The 17,371-nt window shown below is 26.4% G+C and overlaps 2 protein-coding genes across 3 annotated transcripts; one reads left to right on the top strand and one right to left on the bottom strand.

Moving 5' to 3' along the window:
- Positions 1-765: 765 nt before the first annotated feature.
- LOC112686867 (formin-binding protein 4-like) lies at positions 766-8,654 on the bottom strand. Its single transcript, XM_025559324.1, has 10 exons — positions 8,300-8,654; positions 5,862-5,942; positions 5,454-5,573; positions 4,677-5,324; positions 4,322-4,552; positions 4,141-4,256; positions 3,765-3,898; positions 2,860-3,076; positions 2,572-2,787; positions 766-978 (listed from the first exon to the last, which is right to left on the bottom strand). Exons 1-10 carry the CDS (start codon positions 8,418-8,420, stop codon positions 886-888), a joined length of 1,977 nt encoding a protein of 658 aa, XP_025415109.1. The 5' UTR covers positions 8,421-8,654; the 3' UTR covers positions 766-885.
- A 902-nt stretch (positions 8,655-9,556) lies between these two features.
- Positions 9,557-12,735, top strand: LOC112686862 (1-acyl-sn-glycerol-3-phosphate acyltransferase beta-like). Of its 2 annotated transcripts, none has more exons than XM_025559318.1 (6): positions 9,557-9,884; positions 11,145-11,374; positions 11,448-11,581; positions 11,671-11,852; positions 12,075-12,240; positions 12,387-12,735. In XM_025559318.1, exons 2-6 carry the CDS (start codon positions 11,181-11,183, stop codon positions 12,539-12,541), a joined length of 831 nt encoding a protein of 276 aa, XP_025415103.1. In that variant the 5' UTR covers positions 9,557-9,884; positions 11,145-11,180; the 3' UTR covers positions 12,542-12,735. The 2 variants fall into 2 exon arrangements, with proteins under 2 accessions (XP_025415103.1, XP_025415104.1); XM_025559319.1 differs by lacking the exon at positions 9,557-9,884 and adding an exon at positions 9,926-10,335.
- The last annotated feature ends 4,636 nt before the right edge of the window (positions 12,736-17,371 follow it).

Here is a 17,371-nt window from a genome sequence, read left to right as displayed (position 1 = left end):
TAAATTTTAAATTTAGAACAACATAAATCTTTATTGTGATCGTCTGTCCATTAATGATTGATGTTATTAAGATATTAAACCATATTAAAACTAGCTAGTACCAGGGCCCAACTTGGCGAACTTAAAGAAAGGGGATTCTATTTACATAAAAAAAAAAAAAAGGTCCCCAAAGCTAGGGGGACGTTAAAATTCCTGAAAATTATTTGATGTACTCCATCCCTCTGCATCCCCTCTCGTTGTCAAACACTTGCTAATACTAAGCTATAGTATATAAGTATAGTTACAAAAATAATCACTATTTACAAATTGAGATGTTTAGTTCCTTTACATCATCATAATAAAATTAAATTTATCAAATATTTTTTACATTTTATATGGAATTATAGTAAATTAATTAAAATACATTTAGAAACTGGAAATTCAAAAAGCTTGCTAATTAGCCTTTTCTAATTAATTTGTCATAATAAATGGGATAAATATAACGAAAGTTATTTTTATTTCAAATCTTTTTGGATTTTTTGCATTTGATTCATGCATTTTACTGAAAATATTTGGCTCATTACTAGATCATTCAGTTACACAGAATAATTGGAAAAAAAAATCTATAGGAATTTTAACAGATAAATATTGCAGGGCAACAAAAAGTTAATGTTTTCATATATCTATGTTAAGTAGACCTAAACCCTCATATTGAATATTTCAATCCCCAATTTCGAAAAATTAGTTTTAAGCATTATTCAATGATATAATATAAAACAAATTAGGTTATTTGAAAAATATACATATATTTATGAAAGTTAATAAATTACATTATATACAATTTTATAATTTAAATTTAGACTAAATAACATTACACATTTGGTAATTAGTTTAATAAATTAGCAGTCATTTGATTTCATTTTGAATTTGCTGCCATTTCTGTACTAGTGATGAGACATATTTTTGTTTTAATCCAAGGCCCACATCCAATTTTCCAACCTGCAAGTAAAATCATGTAGATTAAACAATAATTAATAATCAAAAAATAAGTAATTTGTTTCTAGACATTAACTATAATTATACTGAGTATTATATTTTACCAAATATATCTTATAACTAAAATATCACATAAAATATCATTGAATTACATTATTAATCACCGAGTTAAACAAAATAGCTACAATAGACAAATACTAGACAAATTTCTTGAGATAAGTAATATAAAACAAAAAAAAAAAATATTATACTACTCTAGACAATTTACTAAAATACCAATTATCATAGAACAAAAATGTTAATGGTTTAAGCTACATTTTGTAACAGTTAAATAAAAATAAATTATTTACAATTATTAATATATAATCACACAGAAAAAATGACAACCTTTTATTTAAAATCATAAGTGAAATATCATAATAACACTACTGGTAAAATATTTGATGTTAATTTTTTGTGATAATGCAATAATTAAAACTAATATATAATATAAATAAGAGATGGGAATGAAATTCTAAGACAGGAATTTTTCAAATATCCGATTATTCAAATCCCAATTTAAATCAAATTATTATCCAGATTAGCAAAAGCAGCATTTCCCAAAGTATGGACCGCGGTGCCCTAGGGGCACCACAACCACTTTCTAAGGGCATCGCGGTCTACAGTTCATAACAAATAGTTTAAAATGTATAAAATTGTTTTTCCTTGTTGTTTCACTAAAAACTTTATAGAAAATAATGTAATATTTTCTATTGTATAATCGGATATTCTCAATTTAACCTTATAATATTTTTGTATAATAATTATAATCATAATAACAATCATTTTTACTTATCTATTTTTTAAGTTTAAAAATGCATTAATTTATAACTTAGTTAAATTTTATTAAAATTAATAAAATTGGTTATCATTAGATTTTTTTGTTTTGTCTTTAATCTTATTCACAACCAGGGCACCAATAAAAGGTATCACGGAAAATAAAGTTTGGGAACCGCTGGGCTAAAGTATCCAGATTGAATGAATTTATGGATTTGCTTTTTATGTGAATTATAACTATTTTTAATTACTAGTAAAATAAATAATTTATTTTATTGCAATTAAAATTTAATAACAAATTAATATTATCTTTTATTAATTACAGTATACTTATCATGATTTCAAGAATTTTTATAATTTATTATTAGTTACCAAAACAAGTTATAAAATTGTTGAGTTTATTTTATACCTCTATGACTAATAGTGATATCATGACTGAATACCTAATTAACATTCCTTACTACACAACCTTAATTAAATTTATGTAAATATAAAAATAAGCAAAATTGAGTTGAATAATCTGGACACTCCACGAAATCTGGATACGTCCATCACCACTAATATAAATATGAGATCATTAATAAATTTCTTTAAAACTAATATTAAAAATTTTATAATCAAAATTTTTATTTTTTTAAAAATGTCATTTGAATTTTTAAAAAAAGCTACTTAAAAATGGGAATAAGACAGTTAAAATAAACTAATTGGGAAACAAGTTTTCTAAATATATGCATAACAAAATATTTAATTTCAAAAGTTTAACAATAGCATTAATATTACCTTTTTTTTTTTCTTTGGTTTTATTATTTCTTTTTCTTCTTCTAAACTGTTTTTTGTTATATCAATAGAGTTATTTAATTTTGACGCTGTTTCGATTTCAGGTGTTGTGACTGCAATCATAGTTTCAATTTGACCTGACTGTTTTGTTTCAAACTGAGCAAGGTCAGCATAAAATGAATTCAATTCATATGATAATTCATCTCCAGGAACAGGTGGCTAAAAATTAAAATTAAATGTTTTATTAAGAAAAAATAAAATAATCCAATCAATCACTAGTGTTCAACTTACAACAATAATTTCTGTGTCTTCTTTATGGTTATCTTCTTCGATATCCATGTCCACTGGTTCAGGATGACTAGTGTTTTGCTCAGAAATATTTAGTGGAGGAGGAGTGTTGGTTTTAGATATTACAGGTGGTGAAGGAACACATTCAGATTCCTCAGTTGGATATTGCCATTGAGTACGACCATCAGCAACATTTTGATAGTAATACCGCAAGTTAATTCTAAAATAATATCCATAGCAAAAAATTATGAAACAAACAGTATCACCAGTTTTGAAAAGACACAATAAAATTTAAAAAGAAAAAAATTTGCTTAGAACATTACTGACATTTTTTTTTTTATTAATTAATATAAATGGTTTAAAATATATAAACTTTATTTAATAATAATACTTATGTTTGACTCAAAAAACCATTTTAATAATGAAAAAATGTTCTTGTAGAGCCTGTTGGAGACAAACCTGTCTTGAAGATATTAATTCCGCTGTATAATTCCACCTGCACTTAACACGGCTCAAATGCAAACCATAAAATTGAATACTATTAAATATAAAGTAGCAAAAATATAATATTATTACAGTAATAATTATGTTGCACATTTAACGTCAATATGATTGTGATTTGTTCTCCATTCAATCTGCACTGAAGTTGATCACATGTCTAAATGATTTGACATACATACCTACTTGTTTTCAGATGCATACGCTAAAATACTGCTAGTTGTTAAAATAGTGGTACTAATGAATGTCAATAGTACTCTTCACGCGTCTAATATTTTTTTTTAAAATCCCACAATAATAATATACCCCCTCCTAAATGAATTATTAAATTAAACAAGATATGATTTTTTATTTTTATTTTATGAAACATTTTGTTAGTCCATAATATTAACAAATTACATATCACATACTTGTCCCATTGGCATGTCCAGCCATCTGGTGCAACTGATTCTTCTAATGTACTCAACTCAATAGCCATTTCATCCAACCACTTTGAGAAATAATCATCTTTTAAACAATTATCTTTCCATGCTTCCAATAAAGTCTAAAATAAATAAAATACACAATTTACTAGACGAAAACATAAAAACTAATTTTCATAAAGAAATTATTTAATATTCACAATAAAACATGCAATTATAATGTAATATTACAATTTTTTAATAATACTGTGTACCAGTTCAGTTCTTAGTAATTTTAACTCTAATACATGATAAATACAAAAATTTTATTACTTCTAATAAATAATTATATCAATTTAGAAATATTTTTTAAAAAATATCTTACATCAATTTTAATCCTCATGATTTGGACTGAAGACAATTTATCATTGTTTTCACAATCTGACAGAAAATGTAACTTTGATGAGATCAAAAGTGACAAATTTTCAATATCATTTTTAGCTGAAAAAAAAAATTACCATAAGATTCAAACAATAAAATATAACATGAAAAGATTATTGCATTACCTTTTTTTATATCACAATTAGTAATTGATTCTTTTTGTTGTTTTGAAGTAACATTATTTTTGTCAGAATTCTGATTATTTTTTAAATTTATTGTTTCTCCTTTAATGAAATTTATTGAACCTCCATTTATAGATTTAGATGACACAGAATAACCAAATCCTGTTTTCACATTAGCACATGGGTCTTGAACATATGAAAAACTTTTTTCATTTGAATCATTATTTTGATCTTCTGTAATAACAATAAACAAATTATATCAAAATAAATATAAATATTTTACTTATTAAAGTTATAGTTTCATTATTAAACTTTAATTTAATTAAAATTTAAAAAAAACTATATAAATTATTTATACCAGTATCTTCTTGATCATCATCATCATAGATGGGAATTAAATTAGAATAATTTTCTTTTAAATAATCTGAAGATGTATTTTTCAATTTTTCGTCAGTACTTGCATAGTATTTGGTTTTAGAATTATTGTCAACAACTTTTGACTGTAACTTAACAGCTACCTTAGAATCTTCAATTACAATTGATTTATTATCTTTTTCAGTATTATTATTTGTTGTGTCATCTACGTAACTAGAAGGCACTTCACTTTTTATAATATCAAAAGCATCCTCAGAAGTCTCCTCTGATGATTGCAATACACTTGGTTTTTCTACCACATAATCTGGAGGTACTTCTTCACCAATAATATCTAAAATATCTGGCTGACTATTTGTTATTAAATTAAGTGATTCATCTTTAGTTAATTTGTCCAATTCTTTTTGTTTGAACATTTCAGCTTTGTGTTGCAACCTTTGAAGGATAGTAGATTTTTGATCTTCTTCGTTATCATCTTCATCTTCACTAGAATCACTTCCATAAGCAACTAATGCACTTATGGCATTAGATTCTAATTTTGATTTTTTTGAATTATTACATGAATTTGAATCACGAGTAGGAAAAGAATCGCTTGATGATCTTTTTCTAATGTTATTAGTCTTGTTCGAATCATCTACAACATAGTAACAGTGAAATGTAATAATAGTTATAGTTTATACTATCATTAATCAACATATTGTAAATAGTTTTCTAAATATTATTGTTTAGTAATTGGTATTTTAATAGTGATTGTTCAACCTACTTTGATTTTCTACACTTAGGGCAGCTTCATAATACTCAGGTTTTTCCCATGTAACTTTATTAGTTTGTGTATTCCAATAATAAATGAATCCTGATACATCATCATAACATTCTTGCCATACTATAAAACCAAATATATGTATAAATTATGTATAATAGTACCATAATTATATAAAAATAAAAATTAATAAGAAATGTTGAGTATAATGTATGCATGTATATTATAAGTGTTATAATATTAAACTTTAACATAGACAACACTATAAAAAAAATGAATACATTAATATTAGAACATATAGAATAAAATATTCATTATACTTTTTGATTTATACTATAATAATAATAATATATTCTACTGATGAATATAAAAAAACTAACAATTAGTATTGGTTAAATAGCAAATACTAACCATGGTCAGAATTATTATGTTGTGCTGTATTCATTATTTGTTCTTTCACATTATTAACATAGTTTTCAACTTCCTGAGATTCTGAAAAAAAAAATTAATCATTTTAATACCAATTACTTTTTTTAATCAAAAATTAAACATAAATTAACTATAGTCTCATTAAACTAAATTAAAGCCTAAATTTTATACAAATTTGATCTATAAATTGGTAAATAAATAAATAAATACATAAATATACATTTTGAGATATACATGTAAAGATTTGTAAGTTTTTAATTTCTCCTTAAACAAAAATAATAAAACAATAAAATCATTTAACTTATTTATTTAAAAAAATTAAATACACATTGGTGATATAGAAGAAGTTTTCAACCTTATTAACTCGTGACCCACTTTTCCTACCATACATTTTTTGGAAATATGTCAGCTTTGATAGCAATAATAACCAAAAAAAAAAAAAATCAAAATTGCTTAACTTATACCATTGCAGAAGTACTTTTATAACTGTATAAATAAAAATTTATATTTTTTTAAGTACCCAGATATTTAATTTTTATTATAGGAAATTACATAAAAATACATGCAATGATTGATACAGAAAAAATGAATATAAGTGCGATATTTGACCCACACTGTTTTCACACAAAATACTCCATCTCAGTTTAATTTAACATAATGTAATTAAATAAATTACAGGAAAAGGGTTGTTTCAATTAAGTTGACATATCACTATACTAATACTTCATTTAAATGTACATTCTTATCTTCTAAAAATATAAAATAATATGGTTTCAGGCTAAGGGGATTACAAGCCATGATTTTCTTTCTCTTTCTATCACATGCGCAATATAGGGATTTAGATGTTTTCTATTTTCAACTTACCAATTGATTTATTGATGTGATAAGGATTTTGAAATCTGATTTAAATTCTTCATAAAGTCTTCTTTAGATCGACTTTCTTACTTTTTTGATTTTGTCCCCAAAATTTCACAAAATAGGATTAAACAAATTAGAAACATAAAAATTATCTTTTGGGTATGTTAAGTACAAAATTTAAAAAATGTGAGAAAGTCAATATAAAGAAGACTCTACACCGAATTCAAATCAGTTTTCAAAATCCTTATCGCCTTAATAGATTGATCGATACGATAAAAAAAGAAACCGTCTAGGAAAACATCTAAATCCCGATATTGTGCGTGTATGAGAAAAAGAAAGAAAATCATGGCTTGCAATCTCCTTAACTTAAAAAGATTTTATCTGATGTCATATGATATATAATATTATAATATTATATAATTATAATATACCTACATGAATATGAATTTTGTAAATTTTTATTATATGATTTATCGCGACCCAATCTTAAAATTGGGATAGGATACACCAATAGATAACCATTGATACAAAGAATACTTTTCCATGATATGGTTTTATTCAAAATATTCTAAAAGTTCATTAAAAAATGCTCTATAAAGGAACTACTTTTATTTTATTAATATGATATAAACATGAAGTGTCATTAACATATAATTTAATATTACTTTTTTTCTTTCAAATAACTAAATATTTATAAGAATATGCATAAACAATATTTTAAAAAACAATTAACTATTGGATACATTTTTTATATTTTTTAAAATTGTAATACTAACATAGTAAAGTTATATAAAGATATAACATACAGTATAATTTTGTTATGAATATATTATCTATCATTCATTAAATACTGTTGTATTATGTGTTGTATTTACATATTCAAGAAACAATTCAACTTTATACTTATGAAATAAATATTAATAATTATTCTATTCTAAACTTACAAAAGAAATATTAAAACATGCAAAGATTAAAATGATAACTGAACTATATTGGCGATTTCAAAGAATTTAAATTATGATGAAACTAAACAAAGGTAGAAGAAAACTGTTTAGTAAAATACTTGAAAATACGATTCTAATTCATATCCAATTTATCATTCCAACTACTGTTATAAACATCACTATGCTTATTATTATTATGTACATAAGTCTTGATATGTATATAATGTATGGATAAGTTATGTGGGGATCATAGCTGAAAGAGCATTTTACGCCAAAATCGGTGGATCAGTCAAGTGTTATTCAATTCAATATAAAGTCGTTAAGATATGCCATTTTCTTTTTCACAAATTATTTATTATTTTAAGTTTTTTTATAAATATTAAATAATGCATAATAAAGTGCAACAGTATTGTACAGTGAGCATCACAATTTCACGATTTCAATATCAATTGTTGATTCATTAATCAAAATTCCTTAGCAGAGGCATAGCACATGTATAAATAAGAGTGCGAATACACACACACACACACACACACATACGACACGTTGCAGCGAAATGTCACTTTCATCTTTACGAGAAAACGCGATTACGTGAGCTTACATTAAACGTGTACTTACCACCGTCGGGAGCCGAATGGGTCATATCCAATTTCAGTTTTCTCCTGTTCATTGTCGAAATGATAACGCGTTTCGAGACGTATTCACCGGACCGAAAAACGATCGGCGCGCACAAAACCATAAATGAGATCGTCGTACGAGACTACCAATAACCGCGTCGCACAAGCGTTTAACGCGAAGAATAAACCCTGGAATGAGTCGGATGGTAAATGGATACGATGAAATATTGTCAAAAACTGCTGGCTGTCTTGTTGAAAATATAAACAACTATTAATAATTTTAATGAGTTTCCATGCATTTTATGTTTAGATTGTTTTTTTCTTATGTGCTTGCTCTCCGTTATCAAATTACCGATATTACGATAACGAGAGTGCTGCTGTTAAATAAGCTGATCTCTACTGCACTATCACAACTCAAGGTTAATGATAAGCAGTGCCTGATCTAAGTCATAAAAATAAGATTAGATGATCTGATCTAAGTCTCAAAAGGCCGGATACCAGTAGAAAGCAAAATATGACATGTATATATTTATTTAATACATATTGATGTATTAAACAATTAAAATAAATGGCATTTAAGTACCTCAATAAGAAGGTAAATTAAATAAAAATAAATAAAATAACAAAATAATTTTAAATTTCGTTTATAACGGCCCCTTTGCTTAAAATTGTGACGCCGGGAATTGTATCCCCGTTAAATCCGGCACGGATGATAAGCAGAAGAATTTTGGATAAACTCGGCAATCGATATCCAAATTCCAAGTCCCATCTCAAACCAAATGGTAATAATCAGTTGTGTATTAATACTAAAAATTTTCTCGAATCACTCCACAATTTTTTTCTTGCTACATTCGATTAAATTTAATTAACCCCTTACATGTTTATAACTTTTAAGACAAAAAAAAAACAATACCAATATTTTGTTTTAATTCAAAAATTTGTAAATAAGTTTAAATACCCATATATTTCTAAATAATATATAAATATTACGAAATAAATTTATTGAAAAAGAAAGTATTTTTTAAGTATTTTAAATACTTTAAATGAGAAGTATTAAAATTAATTTAAAAATATTCTTAACAAGACTGCCGAGTATTAAAAAATTGCCGACTTTAGTATGACCGAGGTCCTGGGTTCGGGATTATATCATTCACCGTGGTTGGGTGTAACCAACCACGTGGTCTAATGATGATCTTATCTCGGTGTTGTCATTGAATAAATTTATATTATCGTTATCGATACGAGAACTACGTGTTATCTTTCTTTTATCGTTGTGTTTATCCACGAGTTACGATTTGCCTCGGACGCCTAGTCTAGTCACCGTCGTCGTGTGCTTCATAGCTAAATGCGAAGTGCACGTTATCCTTCTCTGTATACATAGTGCCTCAAAGATAAATACATAATATCCGGATACGACAAATTTAAATTTAAACAGCCGCCTCACGTGTCATTTAGGCGCCCAACAGCAGTCGTTATCGCACAATTTTTTTTTTTTAATTTTTTTTTAGCATAATTAAAAAAAAAAAAAAAAAATCGAACACATACGCATCGTATGTGTCGGCGTATTAGCTAGCTGTAGCAAAATGGTAAAATTGATTTTTCGAATTAATTATGTTGGTCGTTCATTTACCTTTGTTTTTTATTTTTGCTTATGCTTATTGTCATTGTTATTTGAACGATTTAAGTAGTACATACTCTATATGTTATAGATTAATTATGCATGCTCCTGGTACCTACTCAAAATGCTTGATATTATGTAAATTCTAGTGTATGCATTAAGTTCAACGGAATACTAACATATTTATGTTTTTGCTATCTATAGTCATAATGCAATGGTTGATGTTCATTTAATTGATTTGTTTTCATGTGCACTTCTCCTATTACAATGATATATTTTGTGTGTTGATGTTGAGTAACAGTGTTTAATCTATATCTCATTATCAAAATCAATTCATTCACTGTTTTTCATTATAAATTCCCAATCTTTTTTAAACTCAAATTGCACGTACAATTTAGATCTATTCTCAATTTATATTTGTAAGTGATTTTTTTTCTTTTATTGAATCTAATTGTAAAGATTTTTTTTAAGAATATTTGTCCAATCATTAGTGATTTTTTTGAAAAACAAACTGAAACAATAACTATTTCAGCAATAAGTTTGATTTTAACACTACCTATGTTAATCAATTTTCATATAATAGACAATAACTATATACAATTTATTAAATGCTAGATTCTAAAATTATCAGTTAGCTTAAATCTTTAATTAAATGATTATAAATAGTTCTATAGTTGAACTAGTATATACTAAGTTTGTATTTCACTACATTTTGACAGTGAATATTGTGTAATTTTATATATTTTTATTCATTTATGTATTTTGAAGACTTTCCAGTTTTATAATTATTTTATATTTATTATTTTTTTTCAAATTTATTATTAGTGAGTTTTATAAAAAAAAAAAAAATAGTAATTTTCTTACATTTAGTTTACATTCAAGAATATAAACTCTGTTTTATAGTTGTTTATAAATTATAAAATATAACCTAAACATTTTTTTTTGCTTCAATTGTGATATTTATTTTTTTGATTAACGTCATACTATTAAAATATTTGAAAAAAAATTATAATTAAGTAATTACTATTTACAACTTTTTTTACAATGTTTTATAATGATAACCTCATAATTAAAGACATGATTATTTATTTAAATATTTTAAAAAATAATATATTTAAAGATTTATGAATTTAGCATGAATATATAGCTCGTGCAACAATGTAGAAATCTTTTAAACAAATAATTAACTTTACAAAAAATAATTCAAAGTAAATGTATTATGTTCCAGAGCTCCTGATTAAGTTATGATCTAGACCTCATAACGATGCTCCTGATAAATGACTATAAGTTTGAATTAACCAGCACTCTTTTCATCATGTTTATCATTATCATGTACACTTCTAGTCATGCTTTTCGTTACTGCGCCAAATTCACTATATTTTCAGTATTGTCATTTCTTTCTGCCACTATATTCATACCATTAATGTTGCGGAGGCCAAGGGACTACAGAAATGGATTGTAAATTGAGACATAATACATTTTTGCATGTTTTTAAAGACTGATATTTTTAATATTATTTATTTGTAATTAGATTGCCTGCTTGGGGTGGACGTCAAATATCAAAATTGTTAGGATTAAAATGGGAAATGAGAGGCAAAGAAAATATTGTACAAAATACAGGTTGTGTTGTTTTAATCAATCACCAAAGTTGCTTGGATTTATTAGGTAAATTACCTATTTAATTAGAGAATTGTAAAAAATAACACATTGTAATTATTTATTACTATAGTTATTTGTGTATTGTTTTGTTTTAGTATTATCAGAAATATGGCCAGTAATGGAAAGATGTACTGTAATCTCCAAGAAACAAATATTTTACTTTTGGCCTTTTGGTCTAGCATCTTGGCTATGGGGTACAATATTCATTGACCGGTTAAATGGAGAAAAAGCTCAACAAACTATTAATAAAACGGGAGAAACTATTCGCGATAAAAAAAGTAAATACTGTTGAAAACGATTCCAATTCACATTACATTAAAAAATAAATAAAATTATGTTTATTTTTTATTTTATATAAAATAACAATTATCATTATGTATATATTTAAATTTGAATCTCACTATTCATAATAATTATAAAATATTTTCCAATAATAATTTAATTTTTATTTTTAATTAAATACATTGAACTATCTTAATTTTACTTTTGGTTGAAATAGGCAAAGCTATGTTTATTTCCTGAAGGAACTAGGAATGGTGGACCAGAACTTCTTACTTTTAAAAAAGGTGCTTTTCATGTTGCTATTTCTTCGCAGTGTCCAATACAGCCAGTGGTTGTTTCAAACTATTTCTTCTTAGACCATAAAAAACGTATTTTTGACAAGGGTAAATTATAATTTAATAAATATAATAATAAAATTCAGTTATTACAATAAAATTGATGTATTCAATTTCAATTTTCAGAGCAGGCGAAATTGATTGAATTTTATTAAACAAATTGTATTTATTTCTGTGCGTTGTTGTTATTTCAGGCCACATTGTTATAACAATATTGCCTCCAATATCAACTGAAGGATTGACAAAAGAAAACTTGAACGAGTTAGTTGAAAAGTCTAGAAATGCTATGCAAGATGTTTATACAAAATCATCAGAAGAAATGAAAACAAAATATTTTAATGTTAGCTAAAATTATAAAAAAAAAAAATTCTTTATGAATATTTGACCATCAATATTTGAGTGCATGAAAGTGATAAAAAAACTAATAGAATTATTAATATCAAACTTGTTAAGTATGATTAATGAGTGGTTTACAGTATTTTTATTTATTTTTTGTATGTATTGCAATATTTGTACGTAGTACTGTGCACATTATACAATTAATGACTTTTGAAAAAGTGTTCTTTTTCATTTATCAATGTACAACATTATTTTCAATTTCGCTTAAAATGCAAATATTATTTTTATATGAAATTGAATTTTGTGAACATATAATGTTAAAGAAATTTAAGAATCAAATTGTTTACTAAAATTGTATGAACATATATTTATTATGTTATTTGTGCACAAATAAAACTGCTACTTTAACAAAAAACTATTTGTAATTGTTTCAAATATAGTGTGTACGGTATGTTTGTATTTTTTAAATAAAACCAATTTGTTCTATATATGAGTTATGGTTATTCATGTGTTAATATATCTATTAAACTAAAACGATCTAACTAGCATCAGAGTTTTGTATGCTATATATATATACATAATATGAGTGTTGGTTATTAGTTGGAAATGATTATTTAATATTGGAAGGCATTAACGATCACGGTTTCTCTTTGATATTTTGTTGAAAATTAATGGTTCAACGTGGCAACTTGACACAAGCAGTGGGGTTTAATTTCATCACCAATTTTGGTTATAAGATATAACAGAAAAACAAAACCCGTTTGGCAGGGAACGATTTATTAAGGCAACGGATGAGTTGCGAGTACACTGACACGAGAAATTAACTCGTGCGACAGCTAAATGACTAACAAGGGAACGTGTGACCAGTGTTTGTGTATCCCACACCATCAGCTTTCCCGTATCAGCATTGCGTTAGTATACGACGATTGTTGGAAAAACGTGATTTTCAACATGTTTAATGACTATGGCAGACAGTGGCGTACATTCAATCTTGCTCTGGGGGGGGGGGTTAACAAAAATAATCGTTATCTTTTTTTTTTCGTTGCACAGATAAATAAGATAAATAACTGCTATATATAGATATTATTTTATACAACTTTTTTACCAACTTACAGTTTACTTTTACATTACAGTAAATTAATAGCTTTTGAAATATAAAAACATCATAGTTAACAAAACTTTTCAAACACCTATCAATATAATTATTTAATTATCATAATATTTGTATAGTTGTATATTTTAAGTTCAAAGCGTAATGATGAAACTACAAATATATTACACGTCATCAATAATAAAAAAAAATTTCTTTTTTTTTGGCCCTGGGGGGGTTTGAACCCGGACCCCTCTCCCCGTATGTACGCCACTGATGGCAGAGGACTTGTAGCATTTGCATATTTTTTCGCACAGTCACAAAAATAGCAGAGTGCGAAACAAATACGTTTCATGCTTCCACAAAGCTAATTTTGAAATTTTATTGTGCATATACATAAATGCAGAACACATTTTAAGTAATTTTTACTGGGTGGTTCTTTAATAAAATCATCTACCAGAAAAACATACAGAGAAAATCAACTCTTGTAATTTCGATCATTATGAGAATGTGTTGGTTAGTGGCACAATCACTTAGCATTCAATTACCACTGGAGGGAGGGTACTAGTGCTACGTACTTTGTATGTTAAAATATGCTTTGCACAAGTGCATATTTTGCGTTTTTTGGTTTTTTGGACATATTTCTTCTTTTTTATAACTTTTAGATACATATTTTAAATAATTTATCATTTTATCAATATTTTTTCGTCGACGTTTTTATTTATTTATATAGTAAACCAAAATAACATTTAATTTAAAATTATTTCTAATTTTGATCATAATATGGTCGTTGACTTTTCCCAAACGCATGTTTTTCCTAAAAACACGTTTAGAGAGTTGTCGATTAGATTGATTGTCGGGTTATTAATTTTATTTACCATATATACAGATGAGATAATATTGACAAAATATTGATGAGGGCCACGAGTTTGTTATTATCGATTAGTTCAAGGCCGTCTACACATGGACTTATTCATTAGAAACTAAACGGGTTAGTGATTTAAATTACTTATCAATTATTAACGCATTGGTAACTCGGATCCGCACACGATCATATTGAAAAGTGATCGAAATAACTATTTTATACTGATTGGTTATGGAAGGAGGACCTGTATCATCATTTTTTAACACCATGGATGATTCTAGTGATGAAGAAATTATGATTGCATATTACTATTACCATATCAAAAAAAATAGAAAACTAAGATTTTGGGTTCATCCATACATTGAAAGAAATTTTCACTATCGACTATTTGTTGCCGCGCGAGAATTGAATCTTCTACAAGCTTTATGATAAGTTTTTGTTCATTCATTGTTTAATTTATTAAGGAAAATTAAACAAGAAAATATTTGATTTTAAAAAAAATCACACAATTCGAAGTGACTCAACAGTCGAATCATTTGGAACTGATCGCTCACGCATTAGTATCTAATTAGTAACCAGTAGCGCCGTCTGTTGTGTTCCATTGGACAATATAGTTAGTGAATAAACGTAAACTAATTAATGATTTGCGTCTGTAATAAGTTTCTAATGAATAGCTCCGTGTGTAGACGGCCTAATACTAATCGCACTGCCTCACTGCGAACGCCTTTAGTAGAACGTAGTGATTATATTTCGCTTTTATTTTTACTTAGTCCGTCGCGTCACTAATTTTCGAAAAATGAAACGTTTTTTAATCAGGTAATTTAAAATAAATTGCTGTTTCAACTGTTTCGGTTTCTGAGCCTAATGACCCTGGATCAAGTACGCGTACATCAATATCAGATACAAATAAACAGTTGAAGTTTTGATATTAGTATAGCTTGTGAGGATACCGCTGTACAATCTGTCATCAGTTTTCCTCGTACTTTTATATCTAGGAAGCAACGTAGCTTTCAAAGCAGTTGGTATAATAAGTACCCATGGTTGGAATACTCAATTAGATGAATGCCGTATTTTGTTGTTATTATTGTCGTCATTTCCCTTCTCATTCGCAAATTGTAAAAGATGTTCTAATTACTGGTGGATATTCTGATTGGAGAAATATAAGTAACATGACTAAAAAACATATAAGCATTAATCAAATAACTAAAACGTCGTAAATCGTAGATCAATTTGTGGGTACTAGGTAATAACGCCGTAAATACACTATACTTGGCATTAATGCCGTAAGTATTGTTGAAGATACGGCATTTTATCTTAGTACATAGTACAAATTATAATTAACGGCATTTTGGCTTAGTAACACTTATCGTTTTACTTATAAGTTTACTTATCGCAAAGCAATTCGACTAACGGAAAAATTCATTTATAATAAACTTATTCGATATTTCATACAGCTTTGTACCTTTGGAGAAAAAAATCAAAATTATTTCCATTTGCGTGTATTTGGCACGAAGGCATTAATGGTCGTAATAAAGAAGATTTGATGAGCACATTTTATGCGTTTCTTTTAAGCAATCGAGATGCAGATACAGTAACGATTTGGCTTGACAATTGCAGCAGACAAAATAAAAATTGGTGCTTATTTAGAGTTTTATAATTTATATTGTAAACTCCGAAAAAATCTGTGCTAATGAAATAAATTTAAATTATTTTGAACCGGGCCATACTTTTATGTCAGCAGACCACTTTCATCACCAGGTTGAGCAGTCATTAAAACGTTAAAAGAAAACGTAAGACTACGATGATTTCGCTATAGCTATTAGTAATGTAAATAAATCTTAAGTTATAGTCAAAAAAATGGAATACTCCGACTTTTTTTTTATGGAAGGATTACAAAACATAGCAAAAATTGACCAAATCAACAAATCGTATTTTACTCAAAGACATAGTATCCGTTCAAGTTAGATGTGGCAAATTTATACTGTACACCAAAAGCTATTACGATGAAGAATACGCGGAATTAGACTTTTTAAGAAAAAACGTTATGAAAATCAATGGAATTTCGCATCCAATCTCATTGATGAAACCATGAGGTATTCAACAAGAAAAACGAGATAGTATTCTCTGTAATCTGGCTCAAGTTCTCCCATCCAACCAAAAACATTTTTGGGAAAATATTCCAATATATTAATGAATGCTGTAAAATTTATGTATATATTAATTTTAAATTTATAAATTGACTTGTTTTGTTTTGTGAAATAAATATAATAATAATAATAATAAGAAAAAAAAAAATGATTTTATCATATCAGAAATTATTACTTACGGCATTCTTGATTAGGAACAAAATGTAAAAAGTTTTTACCAATACCAAGGTGTAATGTGAAAAGTAAAATATCTTGTTGAAAATTAATTTAATCATATTTATATTTGTTTCATTCTATTCCTCTAGTAAAATTACATAGGAAAACATATACCATATTTGAATAATTATAATGTACAAAGTGTAATGATTTCAATAAAATAGACATTACTAACACATGTTTTTCACAAAATCGTTCTATAGCGACTTACGGCGTTTTTGCTTATGACGGCATATTAGATGTTTTACTAAAAGATTCAGAAAAAAATTTCCACATCAGATCCCGGAATTTAGGAGCAAACACTGTTAATAATGACTGATAGAATTTTTTTAATAGTGGATGAACAATAAAAGGTCCTACTGACCTTTTAGATCATCGATTACAATTTAAGAGTCCATGATAGATTTCTAATTTCTCATCATAACAATAAACAGTATTAGTCGATTTCAGCAAGGTTTAAGAAAAAGAAAAATTTCATTTCAAAAATATATAATTAAATTTTAAATACATATAATAAGAAAT

The sequence above is a fragment of the Sipha flava genome, unplaced genomic scaffold (genome assembly GCF_003268045.1).
Source record: "Sipha flava isolate LNK unplaced genomic scaffold, YSA_version1 326_pilon_pilon, whole genome shotgun sequence".
Lineage (NCBI taxonomy): Eukaryota > Metazoa > Arthropoda > Insecta > Hemiptera > Aphididae > Sipha > Sipha flava.
This window is presented reverse-complemented; position numbering and strand designations above follow the sequence as displayed.

Excerpts from the sequence above, each read along its gene's own strand:
- LOC112686867 (XM_025559324.1), bottom strand. The coding sequence starts at position 8,420 with ATGGTTTTGTGCGCGCCGATCGTTTTTCGGTCCGGTGAATACGTCTCG. Across the intron at positions 5,943-8,299 it reads CCATTCGGCTCCCGACGGTG|AATCTCAGGAAGTTGAAAAC; the intron begins GTAAGTACACGT and ends TTTTTTTTTCAG. Across the intron at positions 979-2,571 it reads AACCAAAGAAAAAAAAAAAG|GTTGGAAAATTGGATGTGGG; the intron begins GTAATATTAATG and ends TTTTACTTGCAG.
- LOC112686862 (XM_025559318.1), top strand. The coding sequence starts at position 11,181 with ATGCTCCTGATAAATGACTATAAGTTTGAATTAACCAGCACTCTTTTC. Across the intron at positions 11,375-11,447 it reads AGGGACTACAGAAATGGATT|ATTGCCTGCTTGGGGTGGAC; the intron begins GTAAATTGAGAC and ends ATTTGTAATTAG. Across the intron at positions 11,853-12,074 it reads AAACTATTCGCGATAAAAAA|GCAAAGCTATGTTTATTTCC; the intron begins AGTAAATACTGT and ends TGGTTGAAATAG.